The sequence below is a fragment of the Scomber scombrus genome, chromosome 22, assembly GCF_963691925.1.
Source record: "Scomber scombrus chromosome 22, fScoSco1.1, whole genome shotgun sequence".
NCBI lineage: Eukaryota > Metazoa > Chordata > Actinopteri > Scombriformes > Scombridae > Scomber > Scomber scombrus.
The window spans coordinates 4,410,248-4,430,222 of NC_084991.1; the positions used below are offsets into that span (position 1 = coordinate 4,410,248).

General features: G+C 38.7%; 2 protein-coding genes and 1 non-coding gene across 4 annotated transcripts; 1 reads left to right on the forward strand and 2 right to left on the reverse strand.

Annotated features, from left to right (window-relative positions):
* Positions 1-321: 321 nt before the first annotated feature.
* ankrd16 (ankyrin repeat domain 16) lies at positions 322-5,468 on the reverse strand. Its single transcript, XM_062443653.1, has 7 exons — positions 5,044-5,468; positions 4,165-4,385; positions 3,967-4,009; positions 3,202-3,310; positions 2,961-3,122; positions 1,715-1,793; positions 322-1,153 (listed from the first exon to the last, which is right to left on the reverse strand). The coding sequence occupies exons 1-7, from the start codon at positions 5,379-5,381 to the stop codon at positions 987-989; spliced, it is 1,119 nt and encodes a 372-aa protein (XP_062299637.1). The 5' UTR covers positions 5,382-5,468; the 3' UTR covers positions 322-986.
* Positions 4,846-4,933, reverse strand: trnay-gua (transfer RNA tyrosine (anticodon GUA)). Its single transcript is given in 2 exon segments — positions 4,846-4,881; positions 4,897-4,933. It is a non-coding gene; the product is annotated as a tRNA-Tyr (tRNA).
* A 4,874-nt stretch (positions 5,469-10,342) lies between the features above and the next one.
* On the forward strand, positions 10,343-17,528 carry glt8d2 (glycosyltransferase 8 domain containing 2). 2 transcript variants are annotated; one of them, XM_062444006.1, is made up of 9 exons: positions 10,343-10,361; positions 12,937-13,041; positions 13,712-13,886; positions 15,298-15,415; positions 15,551-15,635; positions 15,775-15,887; positions 16,086-16,252; positions 16,973-17,085; positions 17,304-17,528. In XM_062444006.1, exons 1-9 carry the CDS (start codon positions 10,343-10,345, stop codon positions 17,480-17,482), a joined length of 1,074 nt encoding a protein of 357 aa, XP_062299990.1. In that variant the 3' UTR covers positions 17,483-17,528. The 2 variants fall into 2 exon arrangements, with proteins under 2 accessions (XP_062299990.1, XP_062299991.1); XM_062444007.1 differs by having other exon boundaries at positions 12,937-13,022; positions 13,696-13,886.
* Positions 17,529-19,975: the final 2,447 nt, after the last annotated feature.

The following is a 19,975-nucleotide window of genomic DNA, read 5'->3' on the forward strand; positions in this document are numbered from 1 at the left end:
ATTTTCTAATGAAGTTATTCATTCTCAAAAGCATCTAAAGGGATGCAAAGCACATACAAGACACTGTATTGTATGGCCCTTTTAAGTCTTGACTTTAAATATTAAATACCACGTCAAGGACCAGTCACTGTTCTAAGTCCTAAGTCCAAGAAAACAAAGTTAAGACAAATAAGAGTCCAGTAATAACCCAAAACCTAGAAGTTTTCATTCAAACCGTATTTGTTTCTAATTACATTTATTTCATACACACTTACATGCATACACTAGTTATTACAAACAGTATTTTCAGACAAAGACACATCAGCTAGCCACAAATTATGGACCTATCAGACATGACTGCTGATGTTTAAAGCTTAGGTCTTGTTTTGTGAGATTGCAGTCTAGCAGACGTCCACGCAAGCGTGCAGTCGAGCAGGTGTGCTTATCTTTAACGTGTCCAATCATGTCTCACAACATCACTGCGCAGCATAACAACAATTATGCATACGTGCAAGGGTCGATGTGGTCGGTCCTCATTGCCACGGACGCAATTAAGGTCTGTAGTCCACGTCAAGTCTCAAGAAGTCAGTAGAACCCAGCTCAGGTCTCATGTAAATAAAATAAAAGACTTTAAAGCTTGACTATGTAGTTTTTGTTGAACTGGTGTCATGAGTTAGAGTTACAGGATAATGATAAGACAAGCGGAAAGAAGTCATAAAGTCAATCTGACTCTATTTTTATCAGTAACAACACTGTCTTTCTAAAGATTGCTAATATTATCCATCATAAGTTACCACAAATGTTCTCATAGCAGCTGAGTTGTTTTGCTTGCAGATTATTACATTTAATTTCACTTTTGTTCACACATTTCTTGAGAATACACTACACAACTCAATACAAGATTGGTTATCGAACTGATGACTGCAGTCCCGTGCCATGTTTCATGTTATTTGTCTTACTTATATTAAATAAATAATACATAACCTATATCGTATCACTGGGGAATATTAACTGTTCCTATCTGGTGAGCTACACTCAAACACTCTCACTACGTCTGGTCTCTTGGCGTGCTGCCGTGCTGTTACTCCAGATGTGTCTTCTGAGTCTTTGAGTCCGAGCTGTAGGAGTGTCCTGGCTGCGTCTGCATGCTGCCCAATGCAAGCCATGTGAAGAGCTATGAGTAGAAGAGAAAATATGAAAATATGATCGTATTAAAGGGCCATAACTGACAAAACAAATGTGCTGACCATTGTTCACAGACTGTGATGGATTGTCTATCCATGACATCACTTGTCCCACATTCCAGGCACATGTCTGGTTTTATAACGTTATGAAAATCAACTGGGCAACGAAACTTGCAGCAAGTTAGTTTCGTTGCCCAGTTGATTTTCATAACGTTATAAAACTAGACATGTGCCTGGAATGTGGGACAAGTGATGTCACATGCCTCTGAACGCCAATCAGGATATAGCGACATCGAAGTCGAAATGTGACGAGAGTTGAGGGGCTGTTGTTAATGCTGTCAAGCAGATGTTTCAACCACACTCACATAGTCCTGATGAAGCACATCAGCTAAGTATTAAACTCTCAGTAATTGAGACTTTTTTTCTCCCCAAATTTGAATTTTTATTGTTGCTTATTTAGCCAGGAATATTTTACAACAGAGAAACACATCATAAATTCGCTAATGAAGCTGAAATGCAAAACACAACATGGAGTCTGATACACTGCTTACCACTTCTTCCCTTTGTGTCCCGAACATGAAGATCTGCACCCAACTCCAGCAGTGTTTTTATAGTGGACGTGTGGCCCTCCTGAAAAACACACATTCAAGTGAGAACATCTTCATATTGTAATTCTGCTACTATTTTATTCCCATCCTAATAAAAGGAGAGAGGTCATATGTTGTACAAATTGTAGAACCCGCTCAATGTAACTTTGGAATTTGATCTAAGTATTTACAGTAAATAAACTTCTATTAAAGGTGCAGTGTGTAGAATTTAGTGGCATTTAGTAGAACAGACTTGGCAGAAATGGAATATAATATTCATGAGTACGTTTTAATTAGTTTACTACAACCGAAAACCGCACGACTCGCCTCGGTTCTTTTTGCGTTTCCACTAGGGAAAGTACCTGGTACCTGGTACTTTTTAGTACCTGCTCTGGTGAGGTTCCAAGCGAGCCAAGCCGGTACTAAAATGTGACGTCGACAAACTGCTGGCCGCTGATTGGTCAGAAGAGTTGTCGATGGAAGAGTCATGAGCCGTCCGGCATTTTTAAATACCGGAAGCAGCGTTACAGCTACGGCTCAATTTTCTTGCTTTGTGTGTGACAAAAAGCCACATCAGCAGCAAGTACACTACTGCCCCAATATCCTCCATTGTTTATGTGTTTTGTGTCGCGTATAAAACAAAGTCACAGCAGTTTCGCGGAGCCGTGCTATGACGACCCCGCCCACGTTGAGTAGGTACTTTTTTGTAATGGAAAAGGTCTGTCCTGGAACCGTGCCGAGGCGAGGCGAGTCGTGCTGGAACTGTGTAGTGGAAAAGCGCCATAAGATGAGCACACAGAAACTTTCCGCCTTGTGAAAACAGCTGATGCACATACATCATTCTGCACAGTGACACTCAAACATCCAATAGAACAAACAAGAAGCAAAATGTATTTTTAAGTGGAGGGGGACTCAAAGTCGGTAGGACAGCTACATCAGTCAGTACAGATAGGTAAGGGCAAAATTATTCCCAAACAGAAAAATGATTAACATTGAACATGATGTCTGAAAATATAGTGTGATTATTAGGCTGTAAATGCAGAAAGAAAGGTTGATACAAACCAGCTATTATCTATTGTAAATGGTTGATAATAAATTCAATTTAAGATGTAATGCATTGGACTTTTAGCTAGTTTATTTAACAGCTTCCTTCAGTCTAAGATATAACTGACTCTTGAGGACTTGTGGGAAGAGAAACAGTATGTTTAACCTTGGCAGCGTAATGCAGGGCAGTGAGCTGGATGGCAGTCGCCCTCTGGTTCACATCTAAGTTGAGCTCCTTCACCAGGAACCGCAGCGCCTCATCCTGGCTCGTGACAGCGACCTGGTGCACCGGCTGAACCCCGAGTACGTCAGCTGCTGTTGGAGAAGCCTGCAGTGCACACAAGCACATGTAAATATCATTTTTAAAGTGCACTGAAACATTACTGGATTGAAATGCATCTTTCTACCTTGTGCTTCTCTAAAAGCAGCCTGGCCACTGAGACGTGTCCGTTCCTCACGGCGTCCATGAAAGGAGTGACTCCACAGCTGTCCCGGGTGTCTGGGGTGTAGCCACATCTGGAAGGAGGGACAGTGGAGGTGAAGGACAGTAAGCTGCAAATCTGACTGAGCTCTTTATTCCAAAGCAAGTAATACATAAAATCAAATGTATTGAAACAGGATTATAACTTCATGCCTTAGACAAGGATAAACATAAAATATGATTCAGACACCAAACAGGTAACATTTAAATGTTAGTGCTCGCCTTGAATCTCTAATGTTAGAGACCACAAACTGAGCCAGAAATTTTAGTGTCTAAATTTTAAAATTCATACAAGAAAATCAGTCTACTATCATATCTATTTCGTCTCAATGCCTTTTTTTAATCTCTCATATAAAGCACTTATAAAGCACACATATACAGGCACAGATAATAAGTAAAAACTGGAAACGTTCTTTCTCCTCTTTATCTCTGCAGGGTACTTTCACTGCTCTTTTTTTGGAGGCTGCCCAATTCAACCACAATCTGATCTACTGACTACTGAGCAGCTTCACTGCACCACCTATTCATTCAACCTGTTAATCCAGATGTTAAACCAGTAATCTCAGTTTTATCAAGCTTTTTTATTTTTTAAGGGCATTTTCAGTCTGTGACTATGAGGAAACACACCAACTGGAACACTTTACAAATGTGACTTAACAAATGATTTATTTTGAGGGGGAAGGGCTCCTACCTGTCCAGCAAGATCCTTACAACCTCCTCGCAGCCATGCATCGCTGGATAATGAACAGAGAGAGCATGAGTTATAATCTGACATTTTCATTCAGTAATCAAAGCACACACACTTTGATCATTATCTTTACAGCTTAAAACTGCCTCAGATCTAAATAGGAGTCTGAGGTCAGGACATCAGGATGTGAGACTGTCTCACCTGCAGTGTGCAGTGGCGTCCTGCGCGTCGTGCTCTCCGTCCTCCAGACGTCAGCCGCGTTGAGAAGCAGGTGCTGTATGACCACAGGATCACCCTCTCTGCAGGCGATGTGGAAGGAGTTCCAGCCGTCCTTGTTTCTCAGCCCCGGGTCGGCGCCATGGGACAGCACCTCCTGGATCACCTCGAGGTTCCTCCGAGTGCAGGCCATCATCAGAGGAGTCCTGAGCGTGAGAGAAAAGAGGCAACACTGAACAAATGAGGTGAACTGAATCTACTTGGCACATGACATTACACAGCTGTTGAGAGAGACCAGTGAGAGACGTTTCCTAGATATTACTGATATGTAGAATCTGCTGCAACAACAACACAAATCATAATATCTAAAAAAAACCCAACCTTTTAAATACATTTTGCAGTCATGATGATGAAAATGTGGCAAACAGAATATTCATTTTGCATTAGGTTTGTTTAAAAAGAAAAAACACCATAGAAGATTTTTCTAACATTCATTTTGATATATTTGAAGAGCAAGAAACTCTCTATTCATGGTTAATGGCCGAACTCTCCCCTGTAAATATAAGGAAAAAAGAGACGAAAGAAGGCTCGAGAATTAAACATGTTCGCTGGTAATAATCCTGATTTGTGGGCACTCTGTGATTGATCAAAGCCAAAAAATGTCCCTCCTTCGAGCCGGATTCGAACCAGCGACCTAAGGATTTCAGCATTACGCCACTACAGTCCTCCGCTCTACCAACTGAGCTATCGAAGGGAGCTGGTAGCAGATGGATGACGATTTCTTTTTAAAGCCAACAGATGGTGCCATATGTGTTAACAATATATTGGATTTAATTTTGACCAGGTTATTAGGGCCATCCTCACCAGTCAGCCTTCTTCAAACTGTCCACTTTGGCTCCTTCCTGCAGCAGATAGCTCACACAGCTCTGATGGCTCATGGACGCAGCTTCATGCAATGGCCTCTTGTAGTCGTTGTTGTACACATCCACATCCATGCCTACCCGCTTAATTAGATACTCCACAATGTCCAGGTGTCCATGTCTGGCTGCGTAGTGCAGTAAGGTGTCTCCGGACCGGCCGAAGTGTTTACAGCGGACAGTCTCCACCGCCGCTGAGCCACCTGATGTAATCTGCTCCTCCAGAGAGCCATACTGTCCCTCCTGAGTGAGCTTCACCAGCTGTTTTAAAGTGTTTATGTCCATGCTGGATGCTGGGTGGGGGGTAAAGACTGCTGCTGGACTTCCAACTGTGACTAAATACTACTCTGAACAGTCTGGAGACATGCTGGAGAGAAGTGTTGTTACCAGCTTTATTCACACTGTAGCAAAATATTACATGGCCAACCATGACCTTACACTGTTCCTGTCAAAGCGCTACAAAAAGTGCACAAACACATTATCATTGTCGTTTATTATGAAATGTACAAATTGTTGATACTAACGTTAGGCTATTGTTTTTTACACCTTACAGTATATCCATGCATTATAAGTGTTTAATTAACTCCGTAATAAATGATATACCATTACATTTATGTTACTTGTTTGTAAAGGATTGCTCTGATATTTTATAAGTTAGTACACCTTTCCAAACAAATGTACTACTTTTAATTATAGTCTGATTTTCAATTATACAAATAAATATAATCAGGCAAAACGACTACTAATAAAAATAATAATAAGATTTCCTAAGTAAATGAGTAAATGAGGCTAACAATAATAAAAGGCTGTCTAACAATTAACTTGTTTGTAACGTTTGGCAATCTTTTTATTTTTTTTAATTTTTAATTTTTGCATTATTAATTATTATCCAATAGCTCATAGATCAAAATCATTGCCGTCCACAGTACTAGTTAATTATAGGCTAACTGACTCTCACAAGCTTCACTATAAGGGATAGACTTTAGTTGTCCTTTCAAGTAGAGCGACATCCGTGGGAATTATGGGAAATGTAGTTTTTATGACAACACGCATTATGCTCGTTTAGAACCTTAGAACCCGAAACAAGTTTTCAAATTTCTTACAGGATATAGATTGGTAGATTAGCTTTGTATAAACTGCATACACGCCACTTTAATATTATATTAAAGTTCTTTGTTATAGTTCAAATAAATCAACTTAGTCAAAGTTAAAGTTAGTTAAGCTTTTTAAACCTAACTGGAGTTTCTTTCACACATTGTGGATAAACATCAAGGCTGGAACAAATACTGCTTTTTCAGCAGAAATGTATATTTTACAATCATTGCAATGATTCAATTAAATGTGGTTTGGTCTCGTTTCTGGCTGAATGACAGGATCAAGGGGGCTCGTGAACAAGATGAGTCACATCTGGAAGAAAGAAAGAGGGGGGAAAAAAGGTGGGAGAGGAGAAAAGAGGGATTGCTGTTGGGGTTGAGTCTCAGTTCTCAGAGGTTTTACAACATGGACCAGGAACACCAGGAATGAGACTGACTATAATCACCACCCTTCTTTCTGGTGAGTAAACTACATTTTAAATGTGTTTTATTTCCATGTGCTAAATACTGATGAATTACACATAAAGCCAGTACTGACATACCTCCTTCATGTTTTATCTCTGTCTTCCAAAGTACATATTTACTAAAATACTATACATTTTTCCAGTATGCTGTATGATTGTTGTAAGTTGCGCCTTAATATTGCTCATGTTGCTCTTTTCTTACATCCCTGATGCATTGGTAGACAAGAGAACTTTTTGTCCTTCCACACTGAAAAAAATGTCCTACTACAAATACTGCAAGCCTGAATTAACTTTAAAACAAGCAACAAAAAAATTCTAAATGCGCAACATATGACATAAATGTGTTTACAATTTACAATTCAATACGGTTTTGGGATTGTTTCATTATTTTGATGTACTCTTTGAGAGGAGTGATCTGCCTCTTTTTAGCTTGTTTTAAACAATGAAACAAACTAAAGAGGGACATCTTGGGTTTTCCTTCCTTAAAAAGTCTCAACAAGTAAAACTTTAGTGAAAATCAAGGAAATGTTGCATGGCTTTATATTAATGAATGAGAATTACACTGAGTTGTTGTCTTGAAGTGGTTAACTGGATGGGTTCTGAACTTTTTGCAGTGTGCTGACTTAATGCCCTTATGTGTTTGACAAACTTCCAGCCCCCATCCAACACACACACACACACACACACACACACACACACACACACACACACACACACACACTAAGTTTATAGTATCCCTTTGTTTAAGTTTGTAATGATCCTATATGTCTAAAGTTTGCCTGAGCTCCATCTGAGTCGTGGAGCATCGCTGCCTGCTGCATGTAATAACAGACATTAAACCCCTCAGTCCGCTCCAGTGGTTTACAGATAGCCTAAGTGCTCGTGGAGCGGCACGTGTTCGATTCCGACCCACACCCTTTGCTACATGTCATCCCCCTTCTCTAAATCCCATCCTTCCTGTATCTCTCCACTATTACCTGTTTAATAAAACCTTAAAAATTCTTCTCAGATGTTTTCAATGTGTTATTTAAATGCATGATGGTTTGTGAGGGAGAAGAGGCCAGGGTTTTTTTCCTATTTAAAAGGCTACTATATCTTTGTTTTGCCTTCAGTGATAAAAATGACTTTAATTCAATCACTTTATTAACTTTCGTTTTCATTTATTCATTCCTTTTTTTTTTGTTAACCAGATTTGCTCCACTTCTTTAAAGAAAAATTTAAAATTCTACACAGTTGAACAATACTTTCCACTCATATCTTGGGATATTTCATTTGAAAGAGAACTTATTCTAATAATGTTGTTAACTCCCCCTGCTTTGGTCTCCATGCTAACGTCGGAGTCCATCACCTCCTTGACTTGATAGCCGTGCCTTTCAGAGTACACAAACAGCGTAAGCACACCTGTCAACCGGTGCTATTAAACAGAAAACACAGTAGTGTCAACTTCTTTTTATACAGTCTACAACCCACAAACCAATGGATGACATCACGGTGGCTTTGTCCAATGTTTTTTACAGTCTGGCTGGTATCCGCCATGCAGGCTGGTAAAATGGCTCCATCGTGTCTATTTGTATCTGTGGGTTTGTGTTGGAGCCTCTGCGTGAGATGTTTTGGTTGGTAAATATGTGTTTTAAAACCTTATTTCGGGGCTGTGCTCAGGGCTGCATGATAAAATCCCCCAGAGTATTTAATAGAAACTGTTGTGCCAATGTATGTTGAAAGAAACTCCAACACTGGGCATCAAATAAAGAATATGTGGTATTCAAAATGTGAGAGTTTATATTTTGTGGTACAAATCTCCAAAAAAACACTGATAATGTGACTACAAATGCACTGAAATTGGAGAATATACAGTATAACATGATGTAAGCTTAACAGCATATTAGTCTGGAGTGACTAACCAATTGTTCGAATGCAGGCCAGAGACAGTATCTTGGGCAGCGCTGCATTCTGGAAGGAGTGTGTCCGAAACTAATCAGCTCCAGATGTTCTGAGCTGCTCTGAAACGATGACAAACAAACCAGAAACGAATGCATGACACAGCGTGTACGTCCTGCTTCGCTTCAGCTCGCTTTGAGTGTGCGGGTTTTGAGAGGGGGGTTGTGCCAAAACATGAAAAAGCAGACAGTGTAGGTGAGATGATGTCTGATTACTTTACAATGAACACATAAATAGTTATTTCAATGAAACCCTTTGTTATCTACTGACTTTAAGAGGAAACACGGATCGGGGAGAATAATCAAAGAGGGATTTTTTAGGCTTTGACACAGCTGATTTGTGCATTTCGTCATTTGATGTCATTGGCTATTGGAGTTATATAAACGTTTCAAAGGCTGGAAGGCAAGTAGAATCCTTGATGAAGCCCTGGCACCAGGAAGGAAGGCAGTGGTGGATGGTTTTGGATGAAATACAGCCACATGTGTCATCCAGTGTCTGCTGGCTTTTGGCCTCAGTGAATTTACTGCGAGTCAGGTCAAAGTGGCAGTTTGTCACAGTCAAAAACATCAGTATAAGCAAAATATATGTCAGAATATAGTTCGTTTTGCTGTGATTAGATTTTGTGGGGCAATCAAACCCTCCTTTAATAATTCTTAATCAGATACCTAAAAAATAAAAGCCCCCCTGATATCAACACTCTCTCCAGGATCCTATTTTAATACTAAAACATGTCTCACCATCAAAGAAAAGTGCTAACCCTAACCCTATCTTTTTCCATACTTCTCAGTGTGAACGCACTTATGCACTCAAAATATTAAGTGTAAGTACAGATGTAGGCGATATGATACACAGTAAGAGTCACAATATTGGCCTAGAACTATGAATGTGTAGAGGTTTCTTAATGTTTCTCTGGGAAGCTGGAGCAACAATGGAGCCATTTATTGTAACATGTTAAAGTAGTTGGTTAGCATTACTCTATGTCTCTATAAAATCAGCTCTCAAATATACAGTCATGTTTTAAAAACGCTCAACAATTTCCTTAAGAAGCTCGGCAATGTCGTTTTTAGAAGATGTTACTCGTACAGGAGGGAACTGTTTGTTTGTTGGGGACTATTTACAGCAGCGGATTGATACATGTTTGAGACTTTGCGGAGTGTTTCTGGTTGCAGAACGGCGTGTGTGGGATTAAGGAACATATCACCCAGTGCAACAGTAATTTTAATAGTTTTTAATAAGCTTTGGATAAACACAAACTACATTCAGTCTTTTAAAGGGATTTATAAGAAGAAAAAAAAAGAAAAATATAGAACATCATCAGCCATATCATTTATGAATGTTAGAATATAAAAAGCTATATTTTGTGCAGTTATCTTTGCATCCATCTGTCAACCATATTCATCTCTGGTAAAAAAAACAACCTGGTTCTTCAGCCTTGGATACACTTAACCATGTGTCGTGAAAGTTTTTTTTGTTTTTTATTTTACAATTCCTCCACTCTATTTGTACGAAAAAAAATATGAGATCTGTCATCTTCATGGATTTCAAATATATTTGAAGTAACTTTCAGCTGTGTTGCCAGGTGTTGAAAAGGAAAAGGCCAGATCTTTCAACCCGTCATTCGTCATCATTAAAGCCAAGAAATATATCATCTTTTGTTTCTCTCAAAGTGTACTTCTCTTGAATGACTTCATAACTTTTCTATCTTTTTGTGTGTGTTTTTCGCAGATGTGGCTGGAAGCAAACATGAAATATGGCTCTTTTGAGAAAAAGTAAGTGAGAACAAATTTGATTGGAATATCTCTGATTATTGGTGACATAGATTTTCATGAGACAGAGAAGAAATGCTCATGTTTCGTTTTAATGTAGATGAGCAGTAACACTAACAGACTCGGTTGGTTGCTTGTGGCTTAACACATTAATATGAGCCTGGCTCTGTGGTAAAAGTGAAAATTAACTGGTGCAACTGCTACAAGTAAAATACCCCATCATTTCTCTCCAGTGAGGGGAGTTGGAAAACATACGCAATATATATATATATGTGTGTGTGTATGTGTGTGTTTGTGAGACAGAGAGAGACAGAGGGGAAAAAGTGTATGTGTGCAGGGGGATGGTGCGTAATGAGGTAACCAGATGACAGGCTGTAAGAAGTTAAATTTTATGATCCCATCCAGTGTGTGAACAGCAGCTGGGGCTGAATGCACAATACTTGGAGGAGTTTGCTTCCAAAATGAGACTTATAAAAACCGATGCATATTTTAAATGTGTCATAGTACAAAAAGTAGTAGTAATGTTTTCAAGTTAAAACTTTCAGACTTGAATTCCTTGTTTTATCTTAAAATATTTCTTTTGTTTAGCTGATGAAACTTAAGACCAAACAAACTGTTCTCTGACAACTTGGCACTTCTTTATAAAACATTATAAAACCTATATATGTACAGCCTTTGACCTTAATTAGGCTGAACATTACGCTACAGTGTAAATCTGCTGGTTGGAAAGCATACTGCGCAGACAGAAGAACGTTTGGGAACTTATACCTGTTCAAATTAGTTATGGCACCTGGATAAGCAGCCAAAAAATGATAAAAGTGGTTTGTAAGTGGTAGCAGATGGAGATTTAATCCTCTCTCTGGTCTGTGTGACAAGCATCTGGTGGAAAAAGTCAAATTTTGGTATGAAACACAATGTGTAGTCCGGTTGCTATAAGAGAGCTATTGGAGTATCAACTCAGTTTACACTGATGTCTATGCTAATGTTTAGTGTTGAAACAATTACAATCAGTGAACAGAACACTATAAAAAAAATTGATAATGGATTACGTCTTTAAAAGGAATAATTGGAGCAATTTTGGAAATTTGCTTACTTGCGGAGAGTTAGATGAGAAGATTGATACCACATGCTAATTGTTCAACTAGTGCCAGGACACAGTTAGCTTCACTTAGCATAAATAATGGATTTAGGTGAATTAACTCTGTTGGTGTTTTTAAAAAAACAAAACACCTAAAGCTCACTTATTAAGACATGCATCAAGTTAATACATACACAAAAAGAGAGGTGAAAACAACAGTTTGTGGTTTTACTTTAGAAAACGTTATTAATCTCCTAAAGGGGAAACTCATTTGCCAACAAGCAGCTCATACATACAGTACATACAACCATACAGACAGTACAATCAAGTAAATAAATAAATAAAACATATTAGAAACATGATCTACAGCATTTCATCAGAACAACATCTAAAAGCGCTCATTAAACAAATCTGACTGCTGCTGGAACAAAAGACCTTCTGAAACGTTCAAGCAGTTATGTGCTTGGCTAGCTGTTTCTTTTCTGATTTCTGTGTCTTCCCATTTCTCAATCTGACTGACACAGAGTACTCTTTAATACTAAGCAGGATGGACTACTGTAATGCTCTCCCGTCTGGTCTAACCAAACAAGTTATAAATCAACTACAGCTGATTCAGAACTTTGTGGTCCACGTCCTGACCGGGACCAGAAGGAGAAAACAAATTACACCTGTTTTAAAGTCTTTATGTTGTTTCCCTGTCACGTTCCGTATTGATTTTTAATTTCTTTTACTTGTTTTTAAAGCGCTTCATGGTCTTGCATAAGCCTGCATGTCTCACATGGTTACAGTATGGCACTTCAGGTCCTCTGGAGGCTTTCATTTGTTCCAAAGTGCTGGATTAAAACTTTTGATGAGACAGCTTTTAGGGTTTATTCTGTGAGCAGCTGGAACACTGCTGAGGAGCTGACAGCAGCTTCTTTAAACGTTAACTTGAAACCTGCCTCCTTACCCTGGCTTTTGATTAGAATGATTTATAGACATAATTTACTTTATTTTATTCACTTATTGTGATGAGTTGTAAAATTTGATTTCATCTTTTATTCTATTATTATTAATATTATTAGAATTTTCATTCTTATCATTTGTATTTGTCTGTTTTTGTCTATTTTATCTAGCTTCTTATCTAGTTTATTCTTTTATTATATCTTTATTTGAATTATAACACCTTTTAAATCTGGCTTGTCAGTCATTTATGAAGCACTTTGAAATGCACTAACCTGTACGAAAGGTGCTATACAAATAAAGTTTCATTGACTGATTGATTGATAGACTACAGATTGTCATTTCTTCTGTTTGAGTATAGATTAAATGAACAGAATACAGCATGTTAGTGTGTTTTAGAGATGCTGTTTCCAGTCATGCTAAACTAAGCTTGTCACCTCCTGGCTGCTTAACATACAGACATGAAAGTGGCATTAATTTTCTTTTTTTTAATTTGATGATTTATTTGATATAAGCTACTATATGTTCATGTACATGATACTTCTTCCTGCATTTCAGTTAATCGGGTCCTCCTGGTGCTGCTGGTGCTGATGGTGTGTCTCCTCCTGCACAGCACACTACTCAGAGCCTCCATTCGGCCCAAAGTCTCAGGTACAAAAACAGGTTTTTATGTTTTCCCACAATGATCTACAATGATCCAAAACCTGATATATCTTATTCCTCCCTTGTTGTCAAAAACCTATTAAAACACATCAATGAGCGACACTGTATCACTGGGTGACATGTTTCTTCATTACCATGAACACAAACACTGTTTTTATTTGGGCTCAGTCCCTCCTACACTGTCCCATTGTCAGGAATACTCGCTAGAGCACTAAATATATATCAGTCCACAGCTGAAAATAGTCCCCAACAAATGCTCTATTTCTAGCTTGAATAAAAACTGCAGTGCCCAGCTGTTTTAGGAAGTGACTGAGTCTTTTTTAAACATGTGACTGTATATTTGTGGCCAATTTTTAAACATTTACATCTTCAGTCAGATTCCGGGGTCTTGGGGCTGAGTGTAAGGGATAGAGAAGGGAAGTAAAAAAGTATTAAGAGATGGAAAAATGCTGTGCTGGTTTAGTCTTCTCAGTGTTTATGTTGACAGTAAGAAAAAAAAAAAAAGTTCTATGATGACAGCCTTATTCTTTAACATCTGGGCAGGACATGTGCTTATTTTCTTTGTTACCATCCATATATGAAGGAACCTGCATACAAGCTAAAACAACCTCTGCTTGTAACCTTTCCTCCTGGTGTCTCTTAGATCGCTGGAAGAACCTCGGCAGCGCAGCACAAGGTCCTCAAGCGAAGCTGTCAGAGGAGGATAATGTCATCCCTGTCATCATCTGTGCATCAGAAGAACGTATGGGTGCAACCATGGCGACCATCAACAGCATCTATAGCAACACAGATGCTAGTGTGTTCTTCTATATTGTTACTCTCCGTGATGCCATCAAAATGGCCAGGTTTGGGACTTGTCTTCCACTATGAATCACGTTAGTCTTTAAAGGTTTAATAAGTGATGATTTTTACATTAAAGTTGGTATGTGCTCTTATATGTCTGTTTATCACCTATAACTGTTTCAAGTAGAGTGGGGTTGTGAATCACTTGATTGGGATCGTTCTTACTGGTGTAATCCTCACTTACAAACGATATGCAAAAGTACACAAAAAGGTACAAAACTGAAGGTCAAGGTAAAGCTTTGTAGAACATGTTGAATAAATTCATCAATTGAAATCATATTATGGATTGGATTTGTTGATCAACTCAGCATCCATGGTGTAGGGTCTTGTTCATTGTGCAATGCATAGATTAAAATATATGGACTTAATCACGTGATGTCACCCATTGGTTTATGGACTGCCGTTTTGAAGCTTCAAATTTAGCAATTTAACTGTTGCCATCTTGGATTTTTGGAGCCAGAAATGACCATATTTGAATGAAGGATTGGAGCTGACCCAAGCGCTAGCTGCAAACTTGGTTAGCACAGTGTATTTATAGTATGGTTAACTGTGATAATGCTAATTTTCTCTAGCAAAGAACAGACCTAAAACCATTAGTTACCGGAAAAACTAGAGCCGACTCCTTAGAGCATCTTTTTAGTACAACCAGACACTGAGCAAGACTTTTTTTAGTTGACCAAAACGTTACTATTAACTTTCATGAACTGAAGAGACACTCTGAAATAGCAATAGCTATGCTGATACTCTGATGGGGTATCTGGAGTTACACCATGGTTATGTTACGTAACCAAAGTTGTCGCTGTGGTTGCAACTTGTCAATAACAAGGTAGCCACGCCCTGGAGCCTACAATGCTTTATCATCTATTTTCCTCTAACTGAGACAATAATTTACAAAATGAAAATCTTACTGTTCTTGACTTGAAACTAATGATTGAGATCATCAACTCATTAGGAAAGTGTTTACTGGGGTAATAAATCAAGTGAGAAAGTAGGTTTAAGGTGCTTCAGCATTGGCTTCACTTTTCAGACCGGGAGCTACCCGCTTGGAGCAATGACTGGTCATTGTTAATATTTTATGCCTGAAATCCGATTTAGCAATGCTGATTAGACTATTTTCCAAATCAGTGAGATTTATGGGAATTGCAGTATTAATGGCTTTTCAAAAATGGTATTGAGTTCCATGCACACAAACATTCTGGTTTTGAAAGTGTGATGCGTTTTTTATATTCAGAATATGAGATCTACAGTAGACTGATAACAGTCAAATCAGGTGGATATTCATTCTCAACTTTGGAAATAATGGTAAAAATTGACAAAAAGTCAGTTTTTTCTCTTTCAGCAGCATTTTGTGGCCTTTGTCTGCTCAGTTCATTTCCCTATAAGGCTAATCTTACCATCTTTTCTTCTTCCTAGACGTTACATAGAGAAGACTAAGCTGAAAAGCATCAAGTACAAGTTATTGGAGTTTAACCCCATGGTTCTTCGAGGAAAGGTGAAGCCAGATTCCTCTAGACCTGATCTGCTACATCCAGTGAGTTCTGAGTTTGCTTCTGTTCATGCACTGTTACAAACATTATACATGGACAGATGCAGCTCTTACCTACTGTAGAGGTGAAGTTGCATTTTCAAATAAGTGAAATAACCTTTTGAATCTTTTGCTTTGCAGCTCAACTTTGTTCGCTTTTACATACCTCTGCTAGACATCACCCATAATAGGGTCATATACTTAGATGATGATGTCATTGTGCAAGGTATGTATACGATCATGGTAGGAAAAAATCCAATAAAGTGCATATGACAACATTTCCATATAGGATGATAGTGATGTGACAGGTGACTGTGAAATATGTGCAAATGTTGTACCACTGAAAGGTTTTCCATTCTTTCCAGGTGACATCAAGGATCTGTTCAGTATGAAACTGAAGCCAGGACATGCTGCTGCTTTCGCCACTGACTGTGACCTGCCCTCTACGCACGAGATGGTGCGCAGCATCGGTATGCAGGTGGATATTTATGTTAATTTTGTACCACATTTCTTTGTCATTCTGAATATCATGTCTGAAAATCAAAAAGCAATAACCCAGCATGGATCTTTTGCAATAAAATATGTGTGTTGGTCTATTGTCTCTGAAGCAGACCTTCAAAAGTTTTAGTTTCAGTGATTGAAATATGGTTCCCTCTCTTCTGAGTTCGTCCCCTAGACAACCTACATGGGCTTCCTGGACTACAGGAAACAGGAAGTAAAAGATCTGGGAATTAACCCCAGCGATTGTTCTTTCAACCCTGGAGTGTTTGTGGCAGATGTCAAAGAGTGGAAGAAACAGAAGATCACCAAAGAGCTGGAGAAATGGATGCAAGAAAATTTCGAGTATGCACAGTGACCACTGACGGGTTTTTTTTAAACATGTTGTTAGTTCATTCTTTCATTAATTTATTCTATTTACTTGTATGTTGTCCAGTCTTTTTCTTTTCTTTACCAAGCTTGTTGGCTTTTTTGCAGTGCCAAGCAATTTAAGCTTTATTTTACGTATTAAAATGACAGGTTCACTATTTTTCAAGTCTGTCTTGAAACAACAGTCAGGAGCCCAAATGAACATTGAAACCATACTGACCATTAGAAGATCCATTCATAATTCACTTACAATGTAAGTGATGGAGGACAAAATCCACAGTCCTCTTTCTGTGCTGTTCTTCTGTTCTATCCTTCCACCACAGCTCAACAAGGAAACACTAAGAGGGAATTTGATGCTAAAAACACTGTAAATGTGTCAGATATCTCTTGATATGACTAACTCAGACTGCTAAAGCCGCATATGAGCTTCACATATACTTTTAAATGACTGTGTGGACACACTGTGGATTTTGTCCTCCATCACTTCCATTGAAAGCACATTTGAAGGAGATCTTGTAGTAGTCAGTAAAAACATATTTTACTGTTCATATGGACACCTGACTGTTATTTTAAGACATTGTGAACCTGTTCTTTAGTAGAGATCAATTTTGATTTGTTTACTTTCAAGAGTTGGGAAGAAGTAGAAGTGTCTGCCAGATCAAAAACCCTCCACCTCTTCTCTGTCTTCTCCAATAGAAATAACATATACAGCAGTGCCATGGCGGGAGGCGTGGCAACTCCACCCATGCTGATAGTTTTTCATGACAAACATACAACACTGGACCCACTGTGGCATGTCAGACACCTGGGTAAGATCATCACTCTTCTCCACATATGGGAGAATTTCAGTTAAATTGCAGTCCTCAACTGAGCCAGTCAGTCAGAAAATGTAGTATTACCCCCTTTCAGTGTATCAATACAAATTTTAAAACAGAGAAATGTGACTAATTTATCTCTAAATCTGATCTGCAGTGTTTGAGATATTGAGTTTGATGCTTTCCTGTGCTTGCCTTTTGCCCGTGTCTAGGCTGGAGTCCAGATGCTCGCTATTCAGACAGCTTCCTGCAGGGAGCTCACCTGCTGCACTGGAACGGCCCATTCAAACCGTGGAATTACCCTGCTGTGCATATAGATCTATGGGAGAAGTGGTTCATACCAGACCCCTCTCGAAAGTTCTCCTTGGTACGACCTGAGAACCTGATCTGAGGTCTGTGGATTGTACCACGTCTGAGCCACGGGTTGGCATGAGGCATGAGAGGTTCAGGACTTACTTGAACAACGTTGGAAAGCATGAAGAACTCAGTGAATATAATGCTAAAGAATGTCCTTGAATATGAAACGATGCTGGTCAAACATTGTGTGATAAAACAGTGTTGGTACAGTGAGTTCCCTGTTGGCTAAATTGCAAAAAATGTGACTAATCTGTTGTCCAAAGAATGTTGTATTTTGGTGACAGATACCTGTAGAGATATTATAATATTATATGTACGGATGTGTTTAAAACAAACTCAGAATAGTGACATTTCTACAACTTTGTGAACTGTGTAAACTTGAGGAAATGTGTCTCCATGACAACCTGAAATAAATTTTCGGAAATCAGATTTTTCACATTTTCCCATCTTTCCTGGTAGTTTTAAACCATCAAATAAGGCAATGAAATCTTGACGTGAACATAAATTACTTTGTCTGGTTACTGTTAAAGACATATCACTAAGCTATGAGCAACTTACGAGTATCTTGGGTAGACTTAAAATCAGGTTTTCCAGCTTCTGAACATTCTTTGAAAACATTCTTTGGAAATAAACTCAGAATTACCCATTTCCCCGACAACAGCATTTAGTGCTGTTGCTCCATATAAAGTTCAGGAGGTATTGTTTGGAGCTGGAACATTTGAAAGAGGATGTAGCTCAGTGGGCAGTATGCAGGAATGTTAGTGAGACAGAAGCAAAACTGCAAGAAAAAACCTGCAGACTCACAACAAGCTTCCACCTACATACTGCTGTAAAGAACAAGAAGAAGAAGAAGAAACTTTTATTTCGGATAAATCCATGCACACATCACTAAAATAAACACAAGACATAATAGAAAAGTTAAAATTAAATTACAATACAAGGACAACACAGTACAGATATATACAGGACCTTTTGTCACTTTGTGTAGGGTCAGTTAATGCCATTATAATTCATTTTTGGATTCATTTAGCTGAACCATGAATTTGTACACCTGACCAGATCTACCATAAGGGCAATATGGGCAAGTGCCTAGGGGTCCTTGAGTAGAAAGAGGTCCTCAATGATAAGAGGAGAAAATGAAAAAAACTCCACAGAAATATGATGCAGGGCTTGACTGATTCTCTAGTTGATAATTATGGTCACTGTTGGAAATCTAGTTTGTCCAAAACACAATGTGGAGTTACGAGGCTTCCACCCGACAACGGTGTTCCGATCGGAATAAAATAGAAGTTGTTTGGGGGACATAAGCTTCAGTGTCCATAGGCATCTGGGTGTACCAGTCCAGCCTTGTTTGTTCAGTACTAAAAGCGGGGACATTTTTAGTAACAAACACATGACTTGCACTCGTCCATCTTGGAAGCTTAAGCAAGATTGTGAACGCATCATTGAATGCAACCTGAAGCCTCTACATTTTTGCTTTGCTATAATTGCACCATAGATGGGCTGTATGGCTTTAAAAAGAGCTGACTGGTTAATTAAACAGTCAGTTATTCCGTTTGGATAAGGCTGCTATTGGGTGGAAACCTTGTAACTCCATATTTTGTTTTGGACATACTAGGTTTCCGACACACTTTTTTTCTCTCTCATCATTGAAGCCCCTTTCTCGTCAAGGACCCCTGGGCACTTGCCCAGTTTGCCTGTATGGTAAATCCAGCCAATGCTCACAGCCCAGTAAGAGTAAATGGGCAACAACAGGGACGGGTGTTGAAGGAGAGACAAGAAAGATTTTCATTTGTTGGATTTTTATGGAGAAGCTTCTATTGTAGCCAAACAGGAAGGGACTTCTCCAACAGCATGCTAGAACAGCTACATCATTCATGTTTATGATTTGACTGTCACACAATTGACACTATTGTTGTTATTCTTGTATGCATGTTGCTCATATTTCAGCTAAAAGTGAGCATGTGGCACACCAGGATCTCAACAGTGCTCACAACCAAGTCAGATACATGAATGTCAACCATCAACACAAAAACATTAAAAGACTAAAAAAATCTAAAGTTCACGTGCTTCTCACACTGCATGAATAAATGTTTTTTGCTTTAAACACTTCATCTAAAGACTGTGTGCTAAGAAAAGGTTTGCTTCTATGTCTCTGTGTGGAGCTTTTCACTCTCTTTTAGCTCACTGGTTTTGATTTATGACATATTTCCTGGACCCAGAGTGTCCAAAAACTGATTCGTCACACTCCTTATTACTATCTTAAACACTTATTCGGAAAAATCTAAGTAACAGCAATGCTATTTTCTAACTTTAATTCCTTTTCAGCAACTATACAAGTCACCTTCAAGATGGAAACTCTGAATCTAGTAGAAAATTCACTGGTTTGCCCTCCAGAAGGATGGGTGCTTGTTTTCACTGGGGAAAGAACCAGTTAACACCTGGCTAAATGATGATCACTTTAACCTTGAGACAATCCTGCTGTCCCAGTTTGGAGGAAAATGGCTAATATGTTGTAATTTGATGT

Bases quoted from the DNA above. Each gene is read 5' to 3' on its own strand.
- glt8d2 (XM_062444006.1), top strand. The intron at 15,636-15,774 runs GTATGTATACGA...CATTCTTTCCAG, and splicing joins TGATGATGTCATTGTGCAAG to GTGACATCAAGGATCTGTTC. The intron at 16,253-16,972 runs GTATGCACAGTG...CTTCTCCAATAG, and splicing joins TGGATGCAAGAAAATTTCGA to AAATAACATATACAGCAGTG.
- ankrd16 (XM_062443653.1), bottom strand. From the start codon at position 5,381: ATGGACATAAACACTTTAAAACAGCTGGTGAAGCTCACTCAGGAGGGA. The intron at 4,010-4,164 runs GTGAGACAGTCT...TTCATTATCCAG, and splicing joins GACGCCACTGCACACTGCAG to CGATGCATGGCTGCGAGGAG. The intron at 3,123-3,201 runs GTAGAAAGATGC...TGTGCACTGCAG, and splicing joins TGCTTTTAGAGAAGCACAAG to GCTTCTCCAACAGCAGCTGA.